The sequence below is a fragment of the Cryptotermes secundus genome, unplaced genomic scaffold, assembly GCF_002891405.2.
Source record: "Cryptotermes secundus unplaced genomic scaffold, Csec_1.0 scaffold138, whole genome shotgun sequence".
Classification (NCBI taxonomy): Eukaryota; Metazoa; Arthropoda; class Insecta; order Blattodea; family Kalotermitidae; genus Cryptotermes; species Cryptotermes secundus.
The window spans coordinates 10,813-31,294 of record NW_019727391.1 but is presented as its reverse complement, the minus strand read 5'-3'; the positions used below and the strand labels follow the sequence as shown (position 1 = coordinate 31,294).

General features: G+C 36.5%; 1 protein-coding gene across 1 annotated transcript in view; it reads right to left on the bottom strand.

The window, feature by feature from the left end:
• The window catches only part of LOC111864625 (apoptotic protease-activating factor 1), a 53,437-nt gene extending 39,706 nt beyond the window's left edge, over positions 1-13,731 (bottom strand). Inside the window, 4 exon segments of the mRNA XM_023851998.2 lie at positions 1,932-2,069; positions 6,658-6,888; positions 8,791-8,955; positions 13,571-13,731. Coding sequence (XP_023707766.2) covers positions 1,932-2,069; positions 6,658-6,888; positions 8,791-8,928 — 507 coding nt within the window. The 5' untranslated portion in view covers positions 8,929-8,955; positions 13,571-13,731.
• Between the last annotated feature and the right edge of the window lie 6,751 nt (positions 13,732-20,482).

Sequence of the window (20,482 nt, the reverse complement as noted above, 5' to 3'; positions counted from 1 at the left end):
ATAGAAATATTTATTAAATTATATTTAAGCCTTCATATCAATGTTAAACACTTTACTTTAATTCAGTTCACCTGATTAAGACTTCCACAGCAGGCCTATCATATTATACACACACAAGTAGACACATTTTTTCCTTGGCCGGGGTTTTCTTGGAAAAAAAAAAATGTACAGAAAATCAGAGTATTTACTTATCATGACTACCGTCTGAACATATATTTACAATGATCAGTGTTTTGCTGTTACCACTGTATGACTGCACACTGACAGCTTGATGCATTAAACAGCTGCTAAGCAACAAAACTGCAGTGGCCAAAGATTGCATTTTGCAACTTCAGAAATGTACACACATTCCAGCATATTTGGTCTGTTATTGTGCCCAGACTTTCAATTCATGAATGCTAATCATCAATAATTTATACTGTAGCAGTATCACTTGTGTGGGTGGGTGTGTAAAACACTCTTCAATGCAAATTCACAGATTATTGGTCAAATCGCCTCTTCACTCAAGCTTTCATATAAACTCACAACATCTTTTAACCACACAGGTCCATCAAGTATATATAATGACTTTTGTAAACTACTATTCTGTAAAGAAAGCAGTCTTCTGGGATTTGGCACCATGTATATGTGGTGTTAACAGATGTTTCGGAGGAACGTATCGCCTCCATCTTCAGGGTAGAAGTCTGCTTTTACCGGTTCTCACGGTCTCTTCGCCTGCGGATTTCTTATATTTTTCCTTCTTCATAGTCACTGCCGTGAAAACCTCAAATCTTACATACTATTCTGCAGTGTATTACTATATAGACCATGAGGCCTGTACATACAAAAATTGATGATTTTTAAAAACCAAACTGTTTCTTGTTAAAATAATTTAATGAATAAAAATACTTTGAGAGTAATTTAAAATGATATAAAATTACATACTGCATCTCATAGTGTTGTTCTTGCATGTGCTTTGTTTTTGCAGCGATGTGTATTTCATGAATGTTATCTTGTGAATATGTGCTCTGGTGCCCCCCTCGCTCCTCTCTGTGCATGTGTGTATAATCAAATATATTTTCAATCAACTTATATTTGAATACTTGTAGACCTATAAATTCAACCTGGTAGAAGCTCGTCTTAATCACTATAAGAAATAACCGATAATCTTTGCATGTGTTCAGAAAATCATTGTTGAATGTTCTGCAAATTTTGTGGGTGGAAGATCCCTGTAGTGAAGGAAATTTACACATAATGTTAACAGTCCATCTTAACCATATGAATTACAGAGAGAGAGTATTTAACATGAAATATGTGCTTCATTTTGTTTAAAACTTTTGCTTTGAAGCATTCTATGCTCCAATATATTGTAACCTGACAAGTGAATATAGGCAGGGTTTGGACTGGCAATTGGATTTCCTGAACAATTACTGACCATAACTATAAGCAACTACAGCACTATCACAAATTCACACACTATGCAATTCACTACAGTAAGCACTAATTCTTCTCCATATGTTGCGTCTTCTCCAGTTGTCTGGTACCAGCTTCAAATGATGTATAATATGTGTAGGGTGAGTCTTGAGTCTTCTGCTAGTGCAGCAACAAATTGGCTAATTGTACCAGATCCCCATGATAACATGCTTCTAGTATCTAACCACCATCACAGAGAAATGAATGAAAATATGGTTATCCTTCAATTTACATAGACCATTTGTTATATGAAAACTGTCTATAAGATGAAAATTCATAAATAAAAATTAATTCCCACTACTTTACATGTAGTAGTTGCTGACCTTGAAAACTTAAGTTGCTCACTGCAGTTAAAATAAAGTTCAATAAGTGAAAAAAAAAGTACAAATCAACATAATTCACTGCAGCGAGAATTTATAAGTCACGTTCATAAACTGGGCGATACCTGTACCATCATTTGAGTAACTTGCTGCGCTTACTTTAAATTTTTCAATAACAAGCTGTTTGTTGTCAAGTGCTGCAGCAGCAAGACATGATTTTCCAGAACCCGTCATTCCATGAAGAACAACATAATGACCTCTCTTGAGAGAATGCAAATGTTGCCGAACCTCTTCTACCTATAAAAAAAGAATAAATCCATTAAATGGCATCTAACCCTACAAAATTTGAAGGTACTATATTTGTGAGAGAAAGCTGGAACACTGATAAGTTACGTTAAGAGAGGAATCTGAAGCATACTTATTGTCCTCTAAGCAGCATAAGAATATTAGGCAAAGCCATGTCAATTGGAATTTTACTCCCAGGAATTCCCATGTTAATAACAGAAAACAAAACTGTGTAAAAATTGTACAGATAGGACAGTGTATGCATAAAGAATTTCTACAAAGTTGTACGTGAGTTTCTATGATCAAAATTATATGTTTATAACATTATATAGTGGGGGTATTAATATATCTTCATCACAAAACACTACAGGTTTTCACAGTGGTCGAGTGTTTAGACTGTGGTCTTCTCAGATACATAAATGCATGCAAGCACAGAATGAAGATTATCACAAGGGGGGGCTACTGAGATAAATTTGTTTCCCATTCTTAAATTTTTGTTCTGTACTGAACTTCCTAGCATTCAGCAGCAAGGAAAATGGCAGTCACAAATGGAAAAAACAGACACTCAACTACTGATAAAATGTAAGCAGAATACTTTAATGAAAAAAAGAAGAAAAGAAAGAATGAAAGAAAGTGAAAACAGTCTTATGTACATTAGTAGTATTAATTCTTTTACTTATGACGTGGATCAGAGAATGCACTGTGGACTACCTTTATTTACAATTGCATGTTACTTACTCATGGAGCTGAGCCCTTCTGGAGGAGCCGCCAATTCTGCAGCTACTCAAGAATTTCCCAGCATTTTATGGAACCCAAAGGTTCATTACAGTGTTCACAAGAGCTCTCCACTGCTCCCTATCCTGAGCCAGATCTAACCAATCCATACCATACCATCCATTTTAATATTGTCCACCCACCTATGCCTTGGTCTTCCCTGTGGTCTCTTTCCTTCTGGTTTCCCCACCAATATCCTATATGCATTCCTTGTCTTCCCCATTCATGCTACATGACCTGCCCACCTCACTCTCCTTGACTTGATCATTCTAATTATACTTGGAGAAGAGTACAATTACAAGTGCATGTATTTTATAAAAACCTGTCCAAAATTGACAAAAATACTGAAATACAGGAAGGTCTCACTGTAAATTATTTTAACTTCTCTGAAAATATTACACCACAGTAGTTATTAATTTGTAACTCCTAGTTGGAAAAGATCTATTGTACATACTCAGCATCTGTGCAGCACTATTCTGATGAAATTAAATGCATAGGGCCTTAAAAAAAGCCTGTAAAATACAAATGAATGCCATGCAATGCTGAGCAAATTCATATCATACTTACCACACGTAACCTGATGCAGTGGTGGAAGCAAAACAGAGAACATAAAATTATTTCAGTCACTTTAGTAGTTTAATTGATATACAGTTCACATTAACAACAAATTCCTGAAACGGATCTGCAACAGGATTTGACATTTTGACAAATGTGTTATGCAAAGGGTCCACAACATTAAGCACATCAAGTCTGTTATTAGCACTCTTCCATTACTGGATGTAGTTTCCATAATGGTTTTCTCCTGCCATGAAGCAGACCTCTATAACTCTATATGAATGAGTATGAACTTTCAATCACTGATGCTCAATGTGGAATTTCCAAATTAATATCATCTTTGAAGCAAGTAAAGAAGCTGTTTCTATTAATTAAGCACCATGCCATGAAGACATATGGAGGAGTGGAGGTACAGCCCCATCTTCCTGGACCTCAGCATTATTGTAGGTAAGTGGTAAGCTTCACACCCTTGCCACTTTACCTCTTTGGATAGAGTCCCCAGTACTCATTGTATAGGAGGCTGGATGGGCCCCAAAATCAGTCTTGATATTTTGGTGTGAAGAAAAATGTCTTGCCTCTGTTTGGAATTGTACCCTGACAGTCCAACTTCATATCCCATTGCTATACTGACTGAGCTATCCTGGCTCCTAATATCATCTTGCATATCTCTTGCAGTGCTATTCAGAATTCTGAAGAGCAACGCAACAGTTGAACAAGTGCCATTTAAACATCCTTTTCTTATAACAAATTATTCTGTTTCTATTCTCTATATATACATATTTCCTTCTCAAATGCAACTTACTATTTTGTCCCACTTCTCCGTCACTACATGTTACGACCGTATATGGCCATCATCAGGTGGTCTCTATCTTGCAAAAATTGTGTCACTGTATGCTAAGATCACATATCACGTGTTGTTATTAATTAAAATATGAAGTCTGAATTAAGATTGCAATTAAAAATTAAAATTAAAACATCTTCATGTTATTTTTCATTAGTCTCCAGCTACTGTTGCAAGATAATTATTTGTGGGTGTATTTGCTGATATTGGGTCTTGTGCTGCATTCCCCTATCATGGCATGCGTATTATCTGTAATGCGTAAATAATGTGTTTTGTCATTTCTTTGTTTCGTTAAGTTTTGAGATTTTTTGGTAGTTGTACTTATGTGATATTTATGCAGTTTCTATAGATGTCAATGTAGTGTTATTATATGCATATTATTTGTTATGTTTTGTTTTGTACATTACTTTATTTTTTATTTCATGTTCCAAAGAATAGCTGGAGACTACAATGAAAATGGAATGTTTTATTTTTAATTTTCAATTCCAAACTTAATTCAAACTTTACATTTTAATTAATAAAAACATCACAGCCACATGTGATATGTAATTTTAGCATACAATCAAACAATTTTGGCAAGACAGACAGCACCTGATGATGGCCATGTATGGACAAAACATGTAGTGATAAAGAAGCGGAACAAGATAATAAGCTGCATTTGAGACAGAAATAAATGTATACAAAATAAATATTGTGACATGGCACCTGAAAGCCGGAATAGTGAAGTCGGAGCAAATGTCCATTGCCAGCCAACGGCTGGGTGAATGCATTCCCAAGCACTACAAAAATAGGTGTCCATTGCTAAAGATCAATGCATGTAGTGTAACTTTAACTGTTGAAAGCCAGTATCCATGGCAGCGAATTGCTGAAAGCACAGCAATGGAGGATCGCAATAACATTAACTGCTACGAACAGTATGACAAATGAGGTAGACTGAAGGGTTATGTAAGGAGACCAGGTGAGACCAAAGGATTCAGGATCTATATTCAGTTCTCTCAAAGCCATAAAATATAGGGCAGCTTGTGGGGTCAAACACCTCCACCGGTACCTCCAAGCTGTAGAAGGCAACGAAAAAGGAAGTCTCAAATCTGAGAGAGTAAAATATGGTCACAAGTCCCACGGGACTCAGACCTGAGAATGACTGCACTCGTGAGGGCCAGCAGCAATTGTAAACAACAGAACTGTCCTCTTGTCAGTGAGAGCGCCCCACATCAACAAACCTGCAACTGTCTGACAGAAACAAAAAACTGGTCGTAAGCCCCAGATGGGCACTTTATTCCAAGAAAGACTGCCAACTGATTGTCAGTCGTAACATAAGATGACTCAAAGGATTCAGGCAGTCAAAGAGTTAAACATGAGATATTCAGCCACAGCTGATAAGCCATCACTTGAAGAGAATTCAGAAGGTAGCTGAATAATTAAAGTGCTGATGGCGTTATTTCATGTGTTATAGTTACAGTATTCATGAGAGTGTTATAATTACTTGTCCTTAGGACGTGAGTATCCAGTAAATTGATTCACCAATCCAAACCTCATTTGTGAGTCACTAATACATGTGACAATATATTAATCCAACAGGATGCTTAAATGCAGTATTATAAATTGTTCTGTGTTCTATCTCATACACGACTAAGGGGTTTTTGGACTATTCTGCATGCCAGAGCATATACACACACATGCGCACGTATGCACACACGCAGACACGCTGACAATGAATCAGACTATGCAGTTCACTGAACTGGCAGTCTTGGGAGTGGAAGCTTAATACAGGAAATATGCATAAGTTTCATGCTTAATTCTTTTCACGATATATTCTTGTTTCCTTTAATTATACTGAAGGTGTTGCTTTTTACTAAATATACAAAAATATCCAGTAAGGGAACTCGGTTTCCATTCAGTAAAGCGAAACTTTCTTAAAACTGATATTAGCAGTAATGAACTGAATAAGTAAAGCCCTACAAATATGTTTCACTATTCATCTGTGATGTGTTGAAAACTGTCAATGGCAAATATTACATTATTATATCCTATATATTACAAAAACTTTATATTTCCTAATGAAATGTTTGGGTTACTTAAGTAAAAATTTTAAGTGGCTGGTAATTCAAGCTTACATTTGTTGATCTCTGTAAATAATCGTATGGTCATACACAGAACTGGACGAAGAATTGTGAACATTTTAAAAAACTGACCCATCATTATAACATCTGTTATACAGATAGTTTGTTATTAACAAAAACTGCTGGTATAAATCTTTCACAAATTTATGTAACAGTTAAACTACAGACTATGAGAAGTTCATTTTATCCCTCCCCGCATGTTCACAATGCAGGTCTGCATTAACGCCACACATTTATGCAAAGGCAATGTATAACACCTTTAACATAGTTGTTTGAATAAATGCAAACAGTACAATAAATCATACTCCACCTTTTCTTTTCTCTCGACATTATGTGGAGGAGACTGAGGCAAACCTCCTAAGAGCAAACTGTCAAAGAAACTTTTCTCTTCAATTTGATATGACTCTGGACCCTCTGCCTCTAACTGTTCACTCAGCCATGGATACGGACCCTTTAGGGCTTGAACAAAGTGTTCAAATGCATCAATATTCTTCTTGGGTAAGATGTCCAGTAAGTGGCGTGTTTGATCTTTACGAGTTTTCTGAAAGTAATTAAACACAGTAAAGTTAAGATCAGGGGTCAAAAAATGTTGTCACCGGTGAAAACCAAAAATGTCTTCCTGGCAAATAATTTCATACTTGACTCTGAATATAACATTTATTGCAAGTGCTTGTGCCATACTCTACTGAACAGATACAGTTCAATAATCCAATTTATGTGCTACTTTTCAGAATGGCAAATCTGATTTCTTCTCATTTAGATCAGTGGACCATTTGTCAGCTCAGTGAGCCAAAATTCATGACATTTTTCAAAGTCAGCTGATGAAGTTATGAGCCAACCAGAACTTTTGGTCCTTTTTCCCTTTAAGAGCTTGGGTGAGACTTTCACTTCTAATATTATATATATGATTTATCAGCCCAACATGCATTGCCTGTATACATGTAGAGTCCCCCGTCTTAGAGCATGGATTGTGGGGGCTCATAAAACATTTAACCAACAATGCATTCTGTGGTTTCAGGTGTTAATAACGGTATGGTTTACTATGCAAACCAAAACACTGATTCACCTTTCTCAGGTTACCAAATTATTTCAATTTTTTTTTCTGCAAATCGAATTCGCATTCCAGGTTGGTTTATTCAGCATAGAAGAAAAGATGAAGATGATTCACGCCCCTTAACAATGTATATATAATTTTCTTTGAATAAATGTTATACATGAAATTTTTTGAGTTTTTTTTTTTGGCATGAAACACATTATTGTATTTTACATTAATTTATATGGGAAAAATTGTTTCGCTTAACAAGTGTTTTGCATTACGAGTAAGATTCTGGAACGAATTATGTTCGTTAAGCGAGGTTCCACTGTACGAATGTTCTTAGGACAGAAACTCAATAAAGGCTTTGCTGGAATGTATTGCTCATGAAGGACAGAGACTAAAAGTATGCACAAATAAGTTACCAAATGTACACACAGCATAATTCTGGTGTATTCGCCCACTTCTAATTATCTCAAAAACCATAAGAATTACAGAAATAAAACATACATAAAATGTATAATTTTCCTCTATAACTTTCATTCAAAACACTTTTTGCTCAAACAAATACTTCAGCAAGTTACATGTCAGATGGTACAGAGACATGCACGTCATTACTGTTGTTAAATTTTAACCAAAACTGGAAAGTAAAACTCCCCAATAACAAATTTCATGTAAATCCACTTAACAGTTTGTGAGTTGTTACATGTGGACAGACAGGCATATTTCTGCAATTTTTCATTGTGAACATGGCAAAAATGAGGAGATATGGACCTAAGGGGAACAGAGAAATTACATAATGGAAACTTCATAATTTGTAGTTTACCAGTACTGCAAAGGTAAATAGTTAACCAAAGGACACTGAGGTCTGTGGCATAAATGGGGAAAAGAGAAACAGATATTTAAAATTGTAGGTATAAAAACACTATGAAAAGTGAGCATTTCAGCATTACTGTAGACTGTTGGAAAATATTCAACTACATCATAGAGAAATAAGTTGCTATAATGCCCATCTGCAAAACATGGTCAAATTACTCTGATCTTAAAATATATAATGTTTCCTATCTCTTATTATCTGAAGAGTTCAGTCTTCTGAAGTGTACTGTCCTGCAGTCTAGTGAAAGTCAACCAATATTTTTGAGGAACATATCACATCACAGTTGAAGAGTAAGCCATGCAAGAAACCACCATGAAGCAAGGTGCACGAACAGCATTCTATCCCAGAAGATAGAACTTCATAACCACCAACGTGAAAACCTAAATTCCACTTTGCATTTGTTTCTGGCTATTCCAGTGCTTCTTACTCGTTCCAGAAACACTGTATTTATATAAATTCTATATATTGGTATGTTCCTTCTTCCACAGGAACATATAAAGACTAAACCTACTGAAGTGCAGTTCTAGACTCACCTCTCCTTTAATACGCTCCATTTCATCTTCAGAAAGGACATCCTTAGAAATGAGATAATCTAAAATGTACTCGACATGTACATCTTGCACAATCTTCTCTCGCAAGGTCTGCAGTCTCATTCTTCTTACAGTGTCCATTGTCAAAAGTAATTTTCTACATAAAATCTAAAATTGAACACAAACAATGCTCATGAAATGAAGAAAATTCAGAGTTCAAAATTTCTTACATAAACTTTGAAATTTCAAAATGCAAAGAAACTATGATTTGTGAAAATCAAACAATTCTAGAGGTCACATAACAGCAAAAAACGTGTTTACTATAAGAATTATGCATATTACATTGATGTCAACCTAAACAACATCCTTTTATGGTAATAAACATTCATAAACTTCAGTACTTTTCATCTATTTTAAATTAATGTCTACACTATCAACACGTGACAATTCTAGAGAATAGGTTGAATATTCGGAACAGAATGAGATTTCGTTCATCTCAAAAACTTAATTTTTAGCTGTTGGAGCATATTCCAAATTGAAATTAATTTTAGAAGCATAAGGTTTTTAGATATCTATGAGTACTCCACAGTTCAATGTGGATTGGTCCATCACTAGGTCTTTACAAGACAACACAGAAAATAATGAACATATATCTGCTCTGTGTAGGAATCCAAATCCACAATATTTAGTGTTCAAGTGGTCAAAGACTGCACACATCTAGCAGTGCAGAGCCAGTGTTATCGGTTCTTAATATATAACGGGCAGACTGAAATGAATTTCAGTGTTTACAAACTGAACTTCCTGCTTTCACAGAAAAAAGAAAACAACATAAAAAGTCAATACTTTTTGTAATCCTGAACTCTTAATAGAAAACTAACTGAAAGACAGAGATTAATTTAATGTTCACAGACTGAATTTTCTGCTTTTAAACAATAAGACACAGAAAAGTGAAGTATCTTGTAATCCTGAACTTTTTAAATGAAATATGGATTCTTGGAACAAACAAATTGGATTGAATCAAAACAAGAAACACAACATTCATAGATTACTTCAATGCCAGTAGCACTGAAAATGTACTACTGTAAAAGCAAATAAAAAGTATAAATCCATGTTTATGCAATTTTCTACAGAAACATCTGGAAAGTTTCGAAATGTGGTGTTGGAGAAGGATGGAGAAGATCAGTTGGACTGATTATGTGAGAAATGAAGAAGTGTTAATTAGAGTCAGTAAGCAGAGGAATATCCTACACGAAATAAGAAAACGGAAAGCTAATTGGATTGGTCATGTTTTATGCAGAAACTGCCTTCTAAAAGAAATTATCGAAGGAAAGATAGAGGGGCGGATAGAAGTGACAAGAAGACGAGGAAGAAGACGTAAGAAGATGCTGGATAACCTTGGGGACAGAAGAGGATACTGTCATTTGAAGGAGAAAGCTCTAGATCGCATTAAGTGGAGGAATTGTTTTGGAAGAGACTGTGGACTTGTCGTCTGACAGATTACTGACGATGATGATGATGATGGCGGCATGATCACAAACAAAATTCTAGCCAGAAATCTTGGCTTACAGCTTCCATACATAAAAGCAAAGGGCATAAAATGATATACAGCACACATAAAGAGATCAATATGTAAGAGTCTTATACAGCTGTAACAATTCTTACTTTCAGTTGCAAGAACACAGATCTATGCTTAAGTTAACACTGGAATATAAGACAGTTACAGCTAGCTGCATTTGCAATTACTTCAGTCTGAAAGGAAATTAAATGTTTCTTGTCTCAGCAGCTTAATATTTCCTCTTTATAGCATGAGTTATATCAGAAACGAAGAAGGGGCAGTAAATCTACAGGGTGCTTGGGATGAGCAGCATTAAGAATGAAACAATGTGACATGTCTGCTCAAAAATGGAATTGTGGAGCCAGAGGAGATGACCATTGAGGCACAACCAACAAGTACCAAGTCAGTCAGTTCAGACTCTTAATGTAAACAGTTTGTCTCTGAACAACATGTTCAAAGTAGTCACAGTGGCATTTCAGCACATCATGCCTGAGCTGAATGGGGCCAAGTCAGAAGATGGCAGAATAGTAGCCATCACAACAATTATATTAAAAGTCATGAAGCAAAATGAATGCTTAAGAGTTCATACACTCTGCAACAAATAACAGACCAGCCCCCTTGTCAGAGAGGTTGCCCCATATTGAGAAAATCTTAACTGAAAGTAACAAAAATCTGATCTTGGGCCCCAGAAGGGGCTTGACACCAAGACTGACTGACCGACTGACAGTTATTTGTAACAAAACTTTGACTATGACTTGAGTTACCCAGTCCAAGTTGTGTCTGAGGTTACCGTCAGTCACCCCCCAGCAGAAGTGTGGGCACAGAGAAATCCCCATTGTTGGGAAATGTTAAGTAGCAACACCTCATGAAGACAGTGGTGAAGCAATGTCTAGTGAACTCACAGATAACTGGGAACAGTAGTGTGCATGATAAATTTGTAATGTGTAGTCATAAGCTGTGTAAGAGTTCAACAAATCCAGTCACCAATTCAAACTCCATGTCTAATCAATAAATACGTGACAATATGTTTTGTGGATTGTTGCAAACAGTGAAATATTTCTGTTCTAATGCTATCATAACAAAAAGTTATTTATTATTAGAGTATCACACAACAATTTTACAAACAGCAATGCACACACAAAAAAAGAAGTGACAAGATAGAAGTAAGATGATGAAAGGATAAGTCACCAATTATAATCGGGTGTTTTTTCATCGTGTAAAATATGATCAAGAAATGGTGGGAGCACATAGTAATGAAGTTAGGTGGAAATTGTGGTATGTTTAATCACCCTAAACTGACACAATGCTACCTAACTTAATTGTCTTTATTGCATGAAGCTCATGTATGGAGATAATTTTAACCTGGCACTAAATTTGATTTCTTTGGCACAGGCAAAAGGTCAAGATGAGAAAGTCATAAGCAGACAGTAATATGTATTACTGATCTGTATCCAACAATAGACCAAGTGTGTGAAAATTACACACTGTACCAGTAATGGATGTATCCTGTTGGGGGTTGAAAAAGTACTGTCAAGTAAGATGATAATAAATTATTATATGGTCCAAACTCATTATATGCTATGTTATATGACACAACAAATTACAATGGGAAGACAATAATCACACCCCTCTCAACAAGGAGAAAACTGGTTCCAAACTTTGCAGAAAGAATGTTTCGAATCAGACAGGGGAACAGGATACAGCTACAATCATAACATTAAAAGAGTATAACACACGCAGTCACAGGAGCGAGACGCAACACAGAGCACAATACACGATAGTGAAAGAGAGAGTGCTCCAACAGAGGATGATAGACGTGACTCGCGTAATGAAACACGACGTAGAAAAGAAATATGCTGTACAATTTTAGTATTTTAACACTTGACATTTGTCAGTATATATGATAAATATATATTTTAGTTATTTTAGTATGTAAAGACAAGGCATGCAATGAATTAGTTTGTCGTGGATTGGATCAGCACCTGAAGATGGCACATTGATGCCGAAACATGTAGTGAGAGTGAAAAGAGGGGATAAATAAATGTATGCACTGGAAGACGGATAAAATAAATCATGGACTTAAATCAGTGCAACAGGACGCTAAAATATAACATTAAAAGACATAAGCTTGAATTAAAATAGACTACCTCTATCTCCTCCCTCATTCCTACTTTGCATATTAAATTAGTATCATTGAAAATTTTTAAGTACTGTATATGAATGTATATTTATATCAGAATTAAGGCCTTTATTTGTATTATGGCACATTCCTATATCTATCGAATGTAGAAGATTCTAATTCCAATCATCTACATTTCAACCATTATTTCAGATATAAGTTCCACCACATTTCATAGACATCAAAGGCAATGGATGTCAATATTAATTAGAAATTCATACTATCACTATTCTGTGGGTATCAGGAACCCTTCATGTTATCACCCACCTGCTCTTTGAAAGACAGTAGGCATTTTGCTTATTTACAACACTTTCTACTGTCAGTTTCCATGTCCTACAGGTTCTATTTTGTATTGCAGTAATTGCATTACATCCCAAACTACGCGCATTCTCTCCCGTGAATTTGATGTAACGAAATTTACATAACTGCGATGGTTGAATACACGGAACAATATATAACTGGGGCCACTTGGTACTGCAGCCACTGCTTGCCTATTGTACCTGCCCCAAAGGATGGTGATTGTGGAGCAATTGGTGGAATGAAAATTGGCGGGGGAAACCACAAAGTACTCGGAGAAAACCTGCCCAGCGCCACTTTGTCCACCATAAATCCCACATAACCAGAACAAAGCTCTAACCGAGGCCGCCGCGATGGGAAGCCAGCGACTAACCGCTTCAACTATGGCGTGACCTATAACACTTAAACTCAAGTCTTGTGAAGTCTTTGTTGCGTCTCACATAAACTGTCCCTGCACTTCTTACACCATAAATATAACAGTTGAACCACAATATGCATCATTCTTATATCAGCAAACATTCACTCACATTTACTCTTTGAAGATTAACTATTACAGTCAAAAATGTACACGACTGTCAGCGAAGTTTCAATTTGAAGTATCTACCACCTTGTATGAGTCATGCTTCAACATCGCAACAATAACCTCTCAATTCCACGAACAAAAATCAAGAACCTTGAAACGTGCAGTCAATTTTGCATCCTTTCGATTTACTATTTTATACTGTATTTAAATATATGCACGTGCTGCTTACATTATGAAATCAACATTTTGAACATATTTCACAGTTCATACGTAAACAACAGCAGCTATTTCTCTACTTCTCTACTGCTCACACCTAAGCTCGAAAAACCCCCCTTCTCTTTGTATTCGAGTTGAAGGCTATCCTACAAACAACGTATCTCTGTGTCTCTGTGCCGTTCTGTGCGTCGTATGCTGATAATCTGAGGCTATAATTACAACGACCATGAAAGGACCACGAGACACCACAGCGCCCAGAAGGCCCGGAATATCCCTCTCGAAGGGAAAAGGAAGTTACGAGAAGAATATGAAAAGTCCGAAAATGGTAGTGTACCGTATAACAATATGTGAATTCGGAACATTACGGAGAGCAGTGTATTCTAAGAGGTTACGCTTTGTAGTTCGGTAAAAGTTTGCCGACATTTCGGAGGAACATACTGCCTTCATCGTATCGTGGGAGTTGAGCGCTACAGAGATATGCGACACGCAGGACTAGCCGCGTGCGGAAAACGAGAAACCATGTAGGTCAGAGGGGTCAGAGGGTAAGCTATTCCGAAACGTCAGTGAACTGACCACGTAGCACTAAATACTGGCGTTGCATTTAAGAAAATATTATTCATAATCACCACTGTGAGAATCTCAAGTCCTGCATCTTAATATTCCGTTCGCAATGATTGCCATTTATATACGTTCTTGTTCTCATAAAAAAAAATCACAAATTTTCCCGAAGTTTATGGCTACACAAAATTTCAGAACTGCCTTGTAAATTAAAGATATATAGCTATAAAGTTTATTATGCACACTATTCTCAAAAACATTCCAATTTAATCACATACGTATTTTTTTTTCAATAACCATTAACTACGTACATAATTTTTTCCAATAACCATTAACCATGTATATAATTTTTTCAATAACCATAAACTATCAATTTGGTATGTGAAATTGTCAGTAAGATTTTTTTAATTTGTAAGGTAATCAAATGCAGTTTTAAGCATAACTAGTAAACTGGAGGATTTATGAGCAAAAATATTTAATGTCACTTCACCTTTTATAGGGCTTGAGGTAGTGTAGTTGGTTGAGGCACCCCGCTACAAGTCGGAAGGCTGCGGTTCGATTTCCGATGATATCATTGGATTTTTCAATTGACCTAAGTCTTCCAGCCCAACTATGACCCTGGGATTGACTCAGCCTCTAACAGAAATAAGAACCAGGGATCTTCCTGAGGGTAACAGGTGGCTGGCACGTAAGGTTGACATCATTACCACCATGTGTAAACTGATTGTCTAGAAAATGTCGGAGCTTTGAGGTCTCACAACCCTATGGGCCTTTGTGGCCTGCTATACGGCTAGCTTTACCTTGTTTCACAGAGTAGTTAACTCATTCATAATTTATGGCACTCTCCAGCACACTATTGGATTGTGAGGTATACTGTGGTGTGATCTGTATGATTGAGCAAGATTGACCTGTTGTATGATAGAATTACCAGACCTAATTCCAGTCGATTTTAATGTCTGGAATTATTTCACAGCCTATGTAGCAAAAGTGAATTATCAAGAGGTCTTGTGAATGACAAGTCAGTAGTGTAAATTGCGATGCCGTCATGTGTTTTTTAATAAATTCGGCATCATTATTTTAAACTGCAGAAATGTGGATTTGAGTGTATTGAGGGTACACTTAATGTTATATTGTATAAGTAAGCTGTATGAGGTTACTGAGACACATACAATTCTTTGGGCTGCTGTCGGAACCAGGCGGTGACTTCGCTTACTACAGCTTCATTATCGGGAAAATGTTCAGCCGAAAGATGAGGTTTAAGAGGGCCGAACAACTGGAAATTGCTTGGAGCAAGGTCGGAGCTATACGGAGGATGCTCAAGGACTTCCGACTTGAAATTTTGCAGTGTCTCATTTTTCTTGTTGGCAGTATGGGGACGCGCTGTCATGCAAGAGCAACACGCCTGCTTCCGACAGCAGCCCAAAGAATTTTATGCTGTTGGTTTTCAGGGGATTGTGAAACAATGGGACAAGTGCCTCAATGTACAGGGAGATTATATTGAGAAACAAAAGCATTTTTCAAATCAGTACTCTTATTTGTTTAAGTTCTATATCTGTTTGTAACTTACTCGTTGAATTACCCTCGTAAAAGACATCTAAAATATGTTTCTTACTAAAGGTGCAACTTTAATACTTTACGATGTTATTAAAATCATAAAATGTCATTAAGATACTAAAAGTGTAACTAAAAGTGATCATCAAATTACTAAAATGTATTTAGTTTAACATATGTTTCTTCTCACGTTTCAACATGTTTTGGCCGCACATGGGCCATCATCAGGTAATTTTCCTTTTGTTTTCAGGGAGACCACTGCACTGTTCACTTGTCTATTGTCATTGATTAGTTTTATCTCACAACTAGAACACTGTCATTGAGCTCTTTTGCTGCCATCATAGTGCAATGGATAATGTGTCTTAGTATGATTAGTATAAATATCGTCATGATTTTTATTATGTTGTCCTCATATATCAAACGTTACAATTATGTGTGCTTATGTTATTGCTTGTCGTCTTTCTCCCGTAGATGTGATACTATTGCGGTCTTCCTGTATATTAAACATAGTGTAGTTGTTCCTGCTTATATATCTTCCTAGTGCTATTTATCACAAAGTCTGACATATTGGATTGTGTCTCAAAGTGTATGTCATTCATACGTAAATTGTTCTTGTATACTTTATAAATATATCTCTCTAGTGTGTTTAAATGTCTGCTTTTCCTTCCAATCCTTATGACCTCTATAGCGTCCGTTATTTTGCCACATGAATGTCCCATATTTAATATAAGATTTGAGTATCCAGATTTACTACAGTTACTTTTATGTATGGCCAAAACACGTTGTAAAGTGAGAAGAAACATATGTAAAACTAAACACATTTTAGTAATTTGATGATCATGTTTAGTGTATAAGTTATACTGTAGAAACTGTTCTTGTAATACATATATTTTCAGGATTTTCCTTACTTCATATTTACTGTCCATGTCAAGAGTAAAACACTGTGCACCAGAGGTAAATTCTCTCCCCTGACTTAAAAAGATAATCATTAATTTATACAAGCCATGACATAAAGCACACACCCTGCTTAAGCACTAGGTTATGAAGAAATGGAGTGGATGCAGTGAAAGTGAAATTTGGTGTCTGATGTGTTATAAGTGCAAGAAGGATGGTTAGATCTGTGTTCTTAAGGAAACAGTTAATTGTGAATGACACTTACAGGTTATTCTTGGGCAATTCTTTTAAGGAAACAGTTAATTGTGAATGACACTTACAGGTTATTCTTGGGCAATTCTTTCCAGAGTCGACGGAAGTAGAAAGACTATGGCTGGTTTCGGCAAGACTCATATACTGTCCACATTGCACATGTGTGTATGTAACTTTGTCCGATGTCTTCGGGGACAGAATTATCAACAGTGGTACTGAACAGCACGTTCACCCGATCTTAATCCTTGTAATTATTTCTTTTGAGATTATTTTAAGGACAAAGTTTATAACAGTGACCCCCGAATGGAAGAACCAAAAGAAAATATTCGCAGAGAAATTGCAAGTAAATCAAACCCTTTTCCACCGGTGCGAGAAATGTCTACAGGTAGAGGGACAGCATTTTCAATATCACCTGTGATCAAAGGTAAGAACTTCTATTTATTCCGAAAGTTACTGGCCGTCAAGCATGCTGCTTCATCGGCCAAATTCGTATGCTCCTCGCAGCAAGCGCTGCACTGGCCATGATGAATCGCATATCCATGGAACCGGTCAACAAATTACAAATCCTCATGTAGATGTGCCATGTATAAAAAATAATCCCATTCCACTAAAACAATGAAAATTATACAGTTTCTCTGTCGTTATAAAATTCTGAGCCACTATTTCGAGCAGGCTTCACTTGCACGTTTGCCATCGAGTCCATCACAACAGGTAAATGTTTATTCCGTCTTGCAGTGCATACACTTATCTATCTTCTTCTCTCACTCTCACTACATGTTTCGGCATAAAAATGCCATCTTCAGGTGCTACTCAATTCACGTCAAACTAGTACATTGTATGCCTTGTCTTCACTTTAAAATAACTAAAATATATGTCCATCATATATATTGACAAATGTCAATCGTAAAAATATTAAAACTGTTCAGGGTTCCCGATCGCTACGTCGTATCTTATTACGCCAGTCCNGACTGGCGTAATAAGATACGACGTAGCGATCGGGAATCCTGAACAGTTTTAATATTTTTACGATTGACATTTGTCAATATATATGATGGACATATATTTTAGTTATTTTAAAGTGAAGACAAGGCATACAATGTACTAGTTTGACGTGAATTGAGTAGCACCTGAAGATGGCATTTTTATGCCGAAACATGTAGTGAGAGTGAGAGAAGAAGATAGATAAGTGTATGCACTGCAAGACGGAATAAACAAATCATGAACTTAAATCAGTGCAACAGGACGCTAAAATATAACACAGGTAAATGTGTTCCACGGAATCATGAACGTATTTTATACCTGTTACCAATGCATCTGTAATTCAAAATACATTATTATGATTGAATTCAGCATCTAGAGCACCGTGCCTGTAGTAATGATGATCCTGATGTGCAGGAGATATGTGAAGACGGTTTATTGCGAGAAATTGATCGAAATGAAAATACAGAGCTCTTAGCATGCAAAATAAAAATCGAAAGACTGTGATGACATCCAGGTCGGTTGTTAAGGGACAACAGAATATTGTGCCCTATTGAGTATAAATAAGGTAATGTTCAACTTGAAAAGTACTACCGAAACCGGAGATAAAGACGAGTTAGAAAACTTTGGAACACGTTCTGCTGCTTATTTTTTTAAAAAGAACTCTTTCGAAAGCTTTGATTTTGCAACAGCAAATTCAATCGCTGATAACTATATATTGAATTACCTGTAAGCCTACAATATCAGGTAGATTTCAACAGACATCGGAATTTCTACGTACTTCAAGTCAGAGTCATAATCTGCTGCCTATTTCCTCGCTTTTGTTCCTTCCATATATAAATGGCTTGCTAGCTTCTAATTTTGTGACTTCAGGCCCCTGCTGCCAGGAAAATTCCCCAGTGCAAATCATCCTTTAAATTAATATACTTTCATCTCGGTTCGGCTTCAGTTCGTATAAAGTACCTGGTAATAAAAAGATCTAGCTTCTGGGATATAACTGCCTGTAGTCCATTCTAATTATTCTTAGAGAAGAATGCATGTTATGAAGCTCCTCATTATGCATTTTTCGTCAATCTCCCGTCACTTCATCTCTCTTTGGTCTAAATATTCTCCTCAGCACCTTGCCCCCTAATGTCAGAGACTAAATTTCACACCAATACAGAATCACAGGAAAAATAACAGGTTTGTATAATCTAATTTTTATGCTTTTAGGCAGCAGACGCAAAGACAAAATCCCTGGACTGAATGTTGGCAAGCATTGGCCGAATTCAATCTTCTCTTAATATTATAATCAAATTTTGATTATTTGATCACAAATATTTGAACTGTTCACATTTTCAAAAGTCTGTTAGCTATCTTTATGTCCTGATTTTGTCCTACATTCCTACTTCAAATTTCTTGAAAATAAGAGAGTACGTGTAGGGACATCTACTAATAGTACAGAGAAGCAAGCGTACGTTATGCAAGCCTCCGATCTTCCATGATTGCCGGTCAATGACGCGATGTGATAGGAGATAGAGTGGAAGAACTATGTTTGCTATATTCTTTCATATGTTTCACGCAATAGGTATAGCGTAAACTAAAATTAATGTGCAATATCTTAATGGAGGTTAATTTTATGCAGTGGTAGTTCAGGAAAGTTATTGAGTCGGTTCTGCATGGCTAAAGGCGTTACGGAATTACGTATGGGTAACCATCTTGCCAAGTTTTGTGAATGTTTTGTCTCTTATACGAAATGTCTTTTAATCATAAATCGTGAGATATTCGGTGTGTACCTCCGTCGAACGTTACACGAAACAAAGCTGATCCACAATGCAGGTTTCCAAAATTATTTTGAATATAAATGAATGCCTTCAGTGCTTGTGCTTCAGTGCAGAATATGGTCTGCCTTTTCACCACCCTAACCTGGTGTAACCTGTCGCGAGTCAAGAACTGCTGTATACTACAGTCTAGTTGCAGAATCGGCGTGTAATGCACCTACAGGGTTCACTAAACCACTAACAGGCAAGTATACAAATGTGCAGCTATGAAAACGTTTTGCTTTAATTTAGGTATTCTAAATAAGATCTAAAAGTTTGTGACGATGGTATATTGCTACAGGTATTATGTTTTTGGACATTATCCATCGTCTTGTCTATTTTTGGTCCGGAGATAGGGGCTAGCTCTATCTGTTGGACCCAACTGAGGAGGTTTTACCTGAGGACAGAGACAGAATCCAGTCAACGGGGTCAAATTCAACCCTCTGAAACACAAATAGCAGATGTTGGTGTTATGGGTTGTGACTCCATGTAAGTCTTGTAGGTGGATACCCATGTGTAGGAACAAGTAAGGGATTAAATGATTGGGGCAAAGTTATGGCCTGATTATATGGGCAGTGTGACAGGTTATCAGAACCACTGGAGGGAGAGGAGATAGAGAACTGGTGGGCCCAGTAGGAAATGCGAGAAAGTAATTGTTTCCAGAGCCACTACCGACATGAAAGTGGGAAAATATCACTTATTAAGGCCAAGGAAAAGGAATGTTGCATTATTATGTCCCATCATAATATCACTGGTAGGCCCACTAATAACCTTGGAAACTCATGTGCCTCTACCCCATTATTAACCCAGCCAATCTGTGGCAGTAGTATAAAATGTGCAGTAATTAAGTTGATTCTAAAGAAACGGATCCAGTTTCTCTTTTCTGTTCTCTA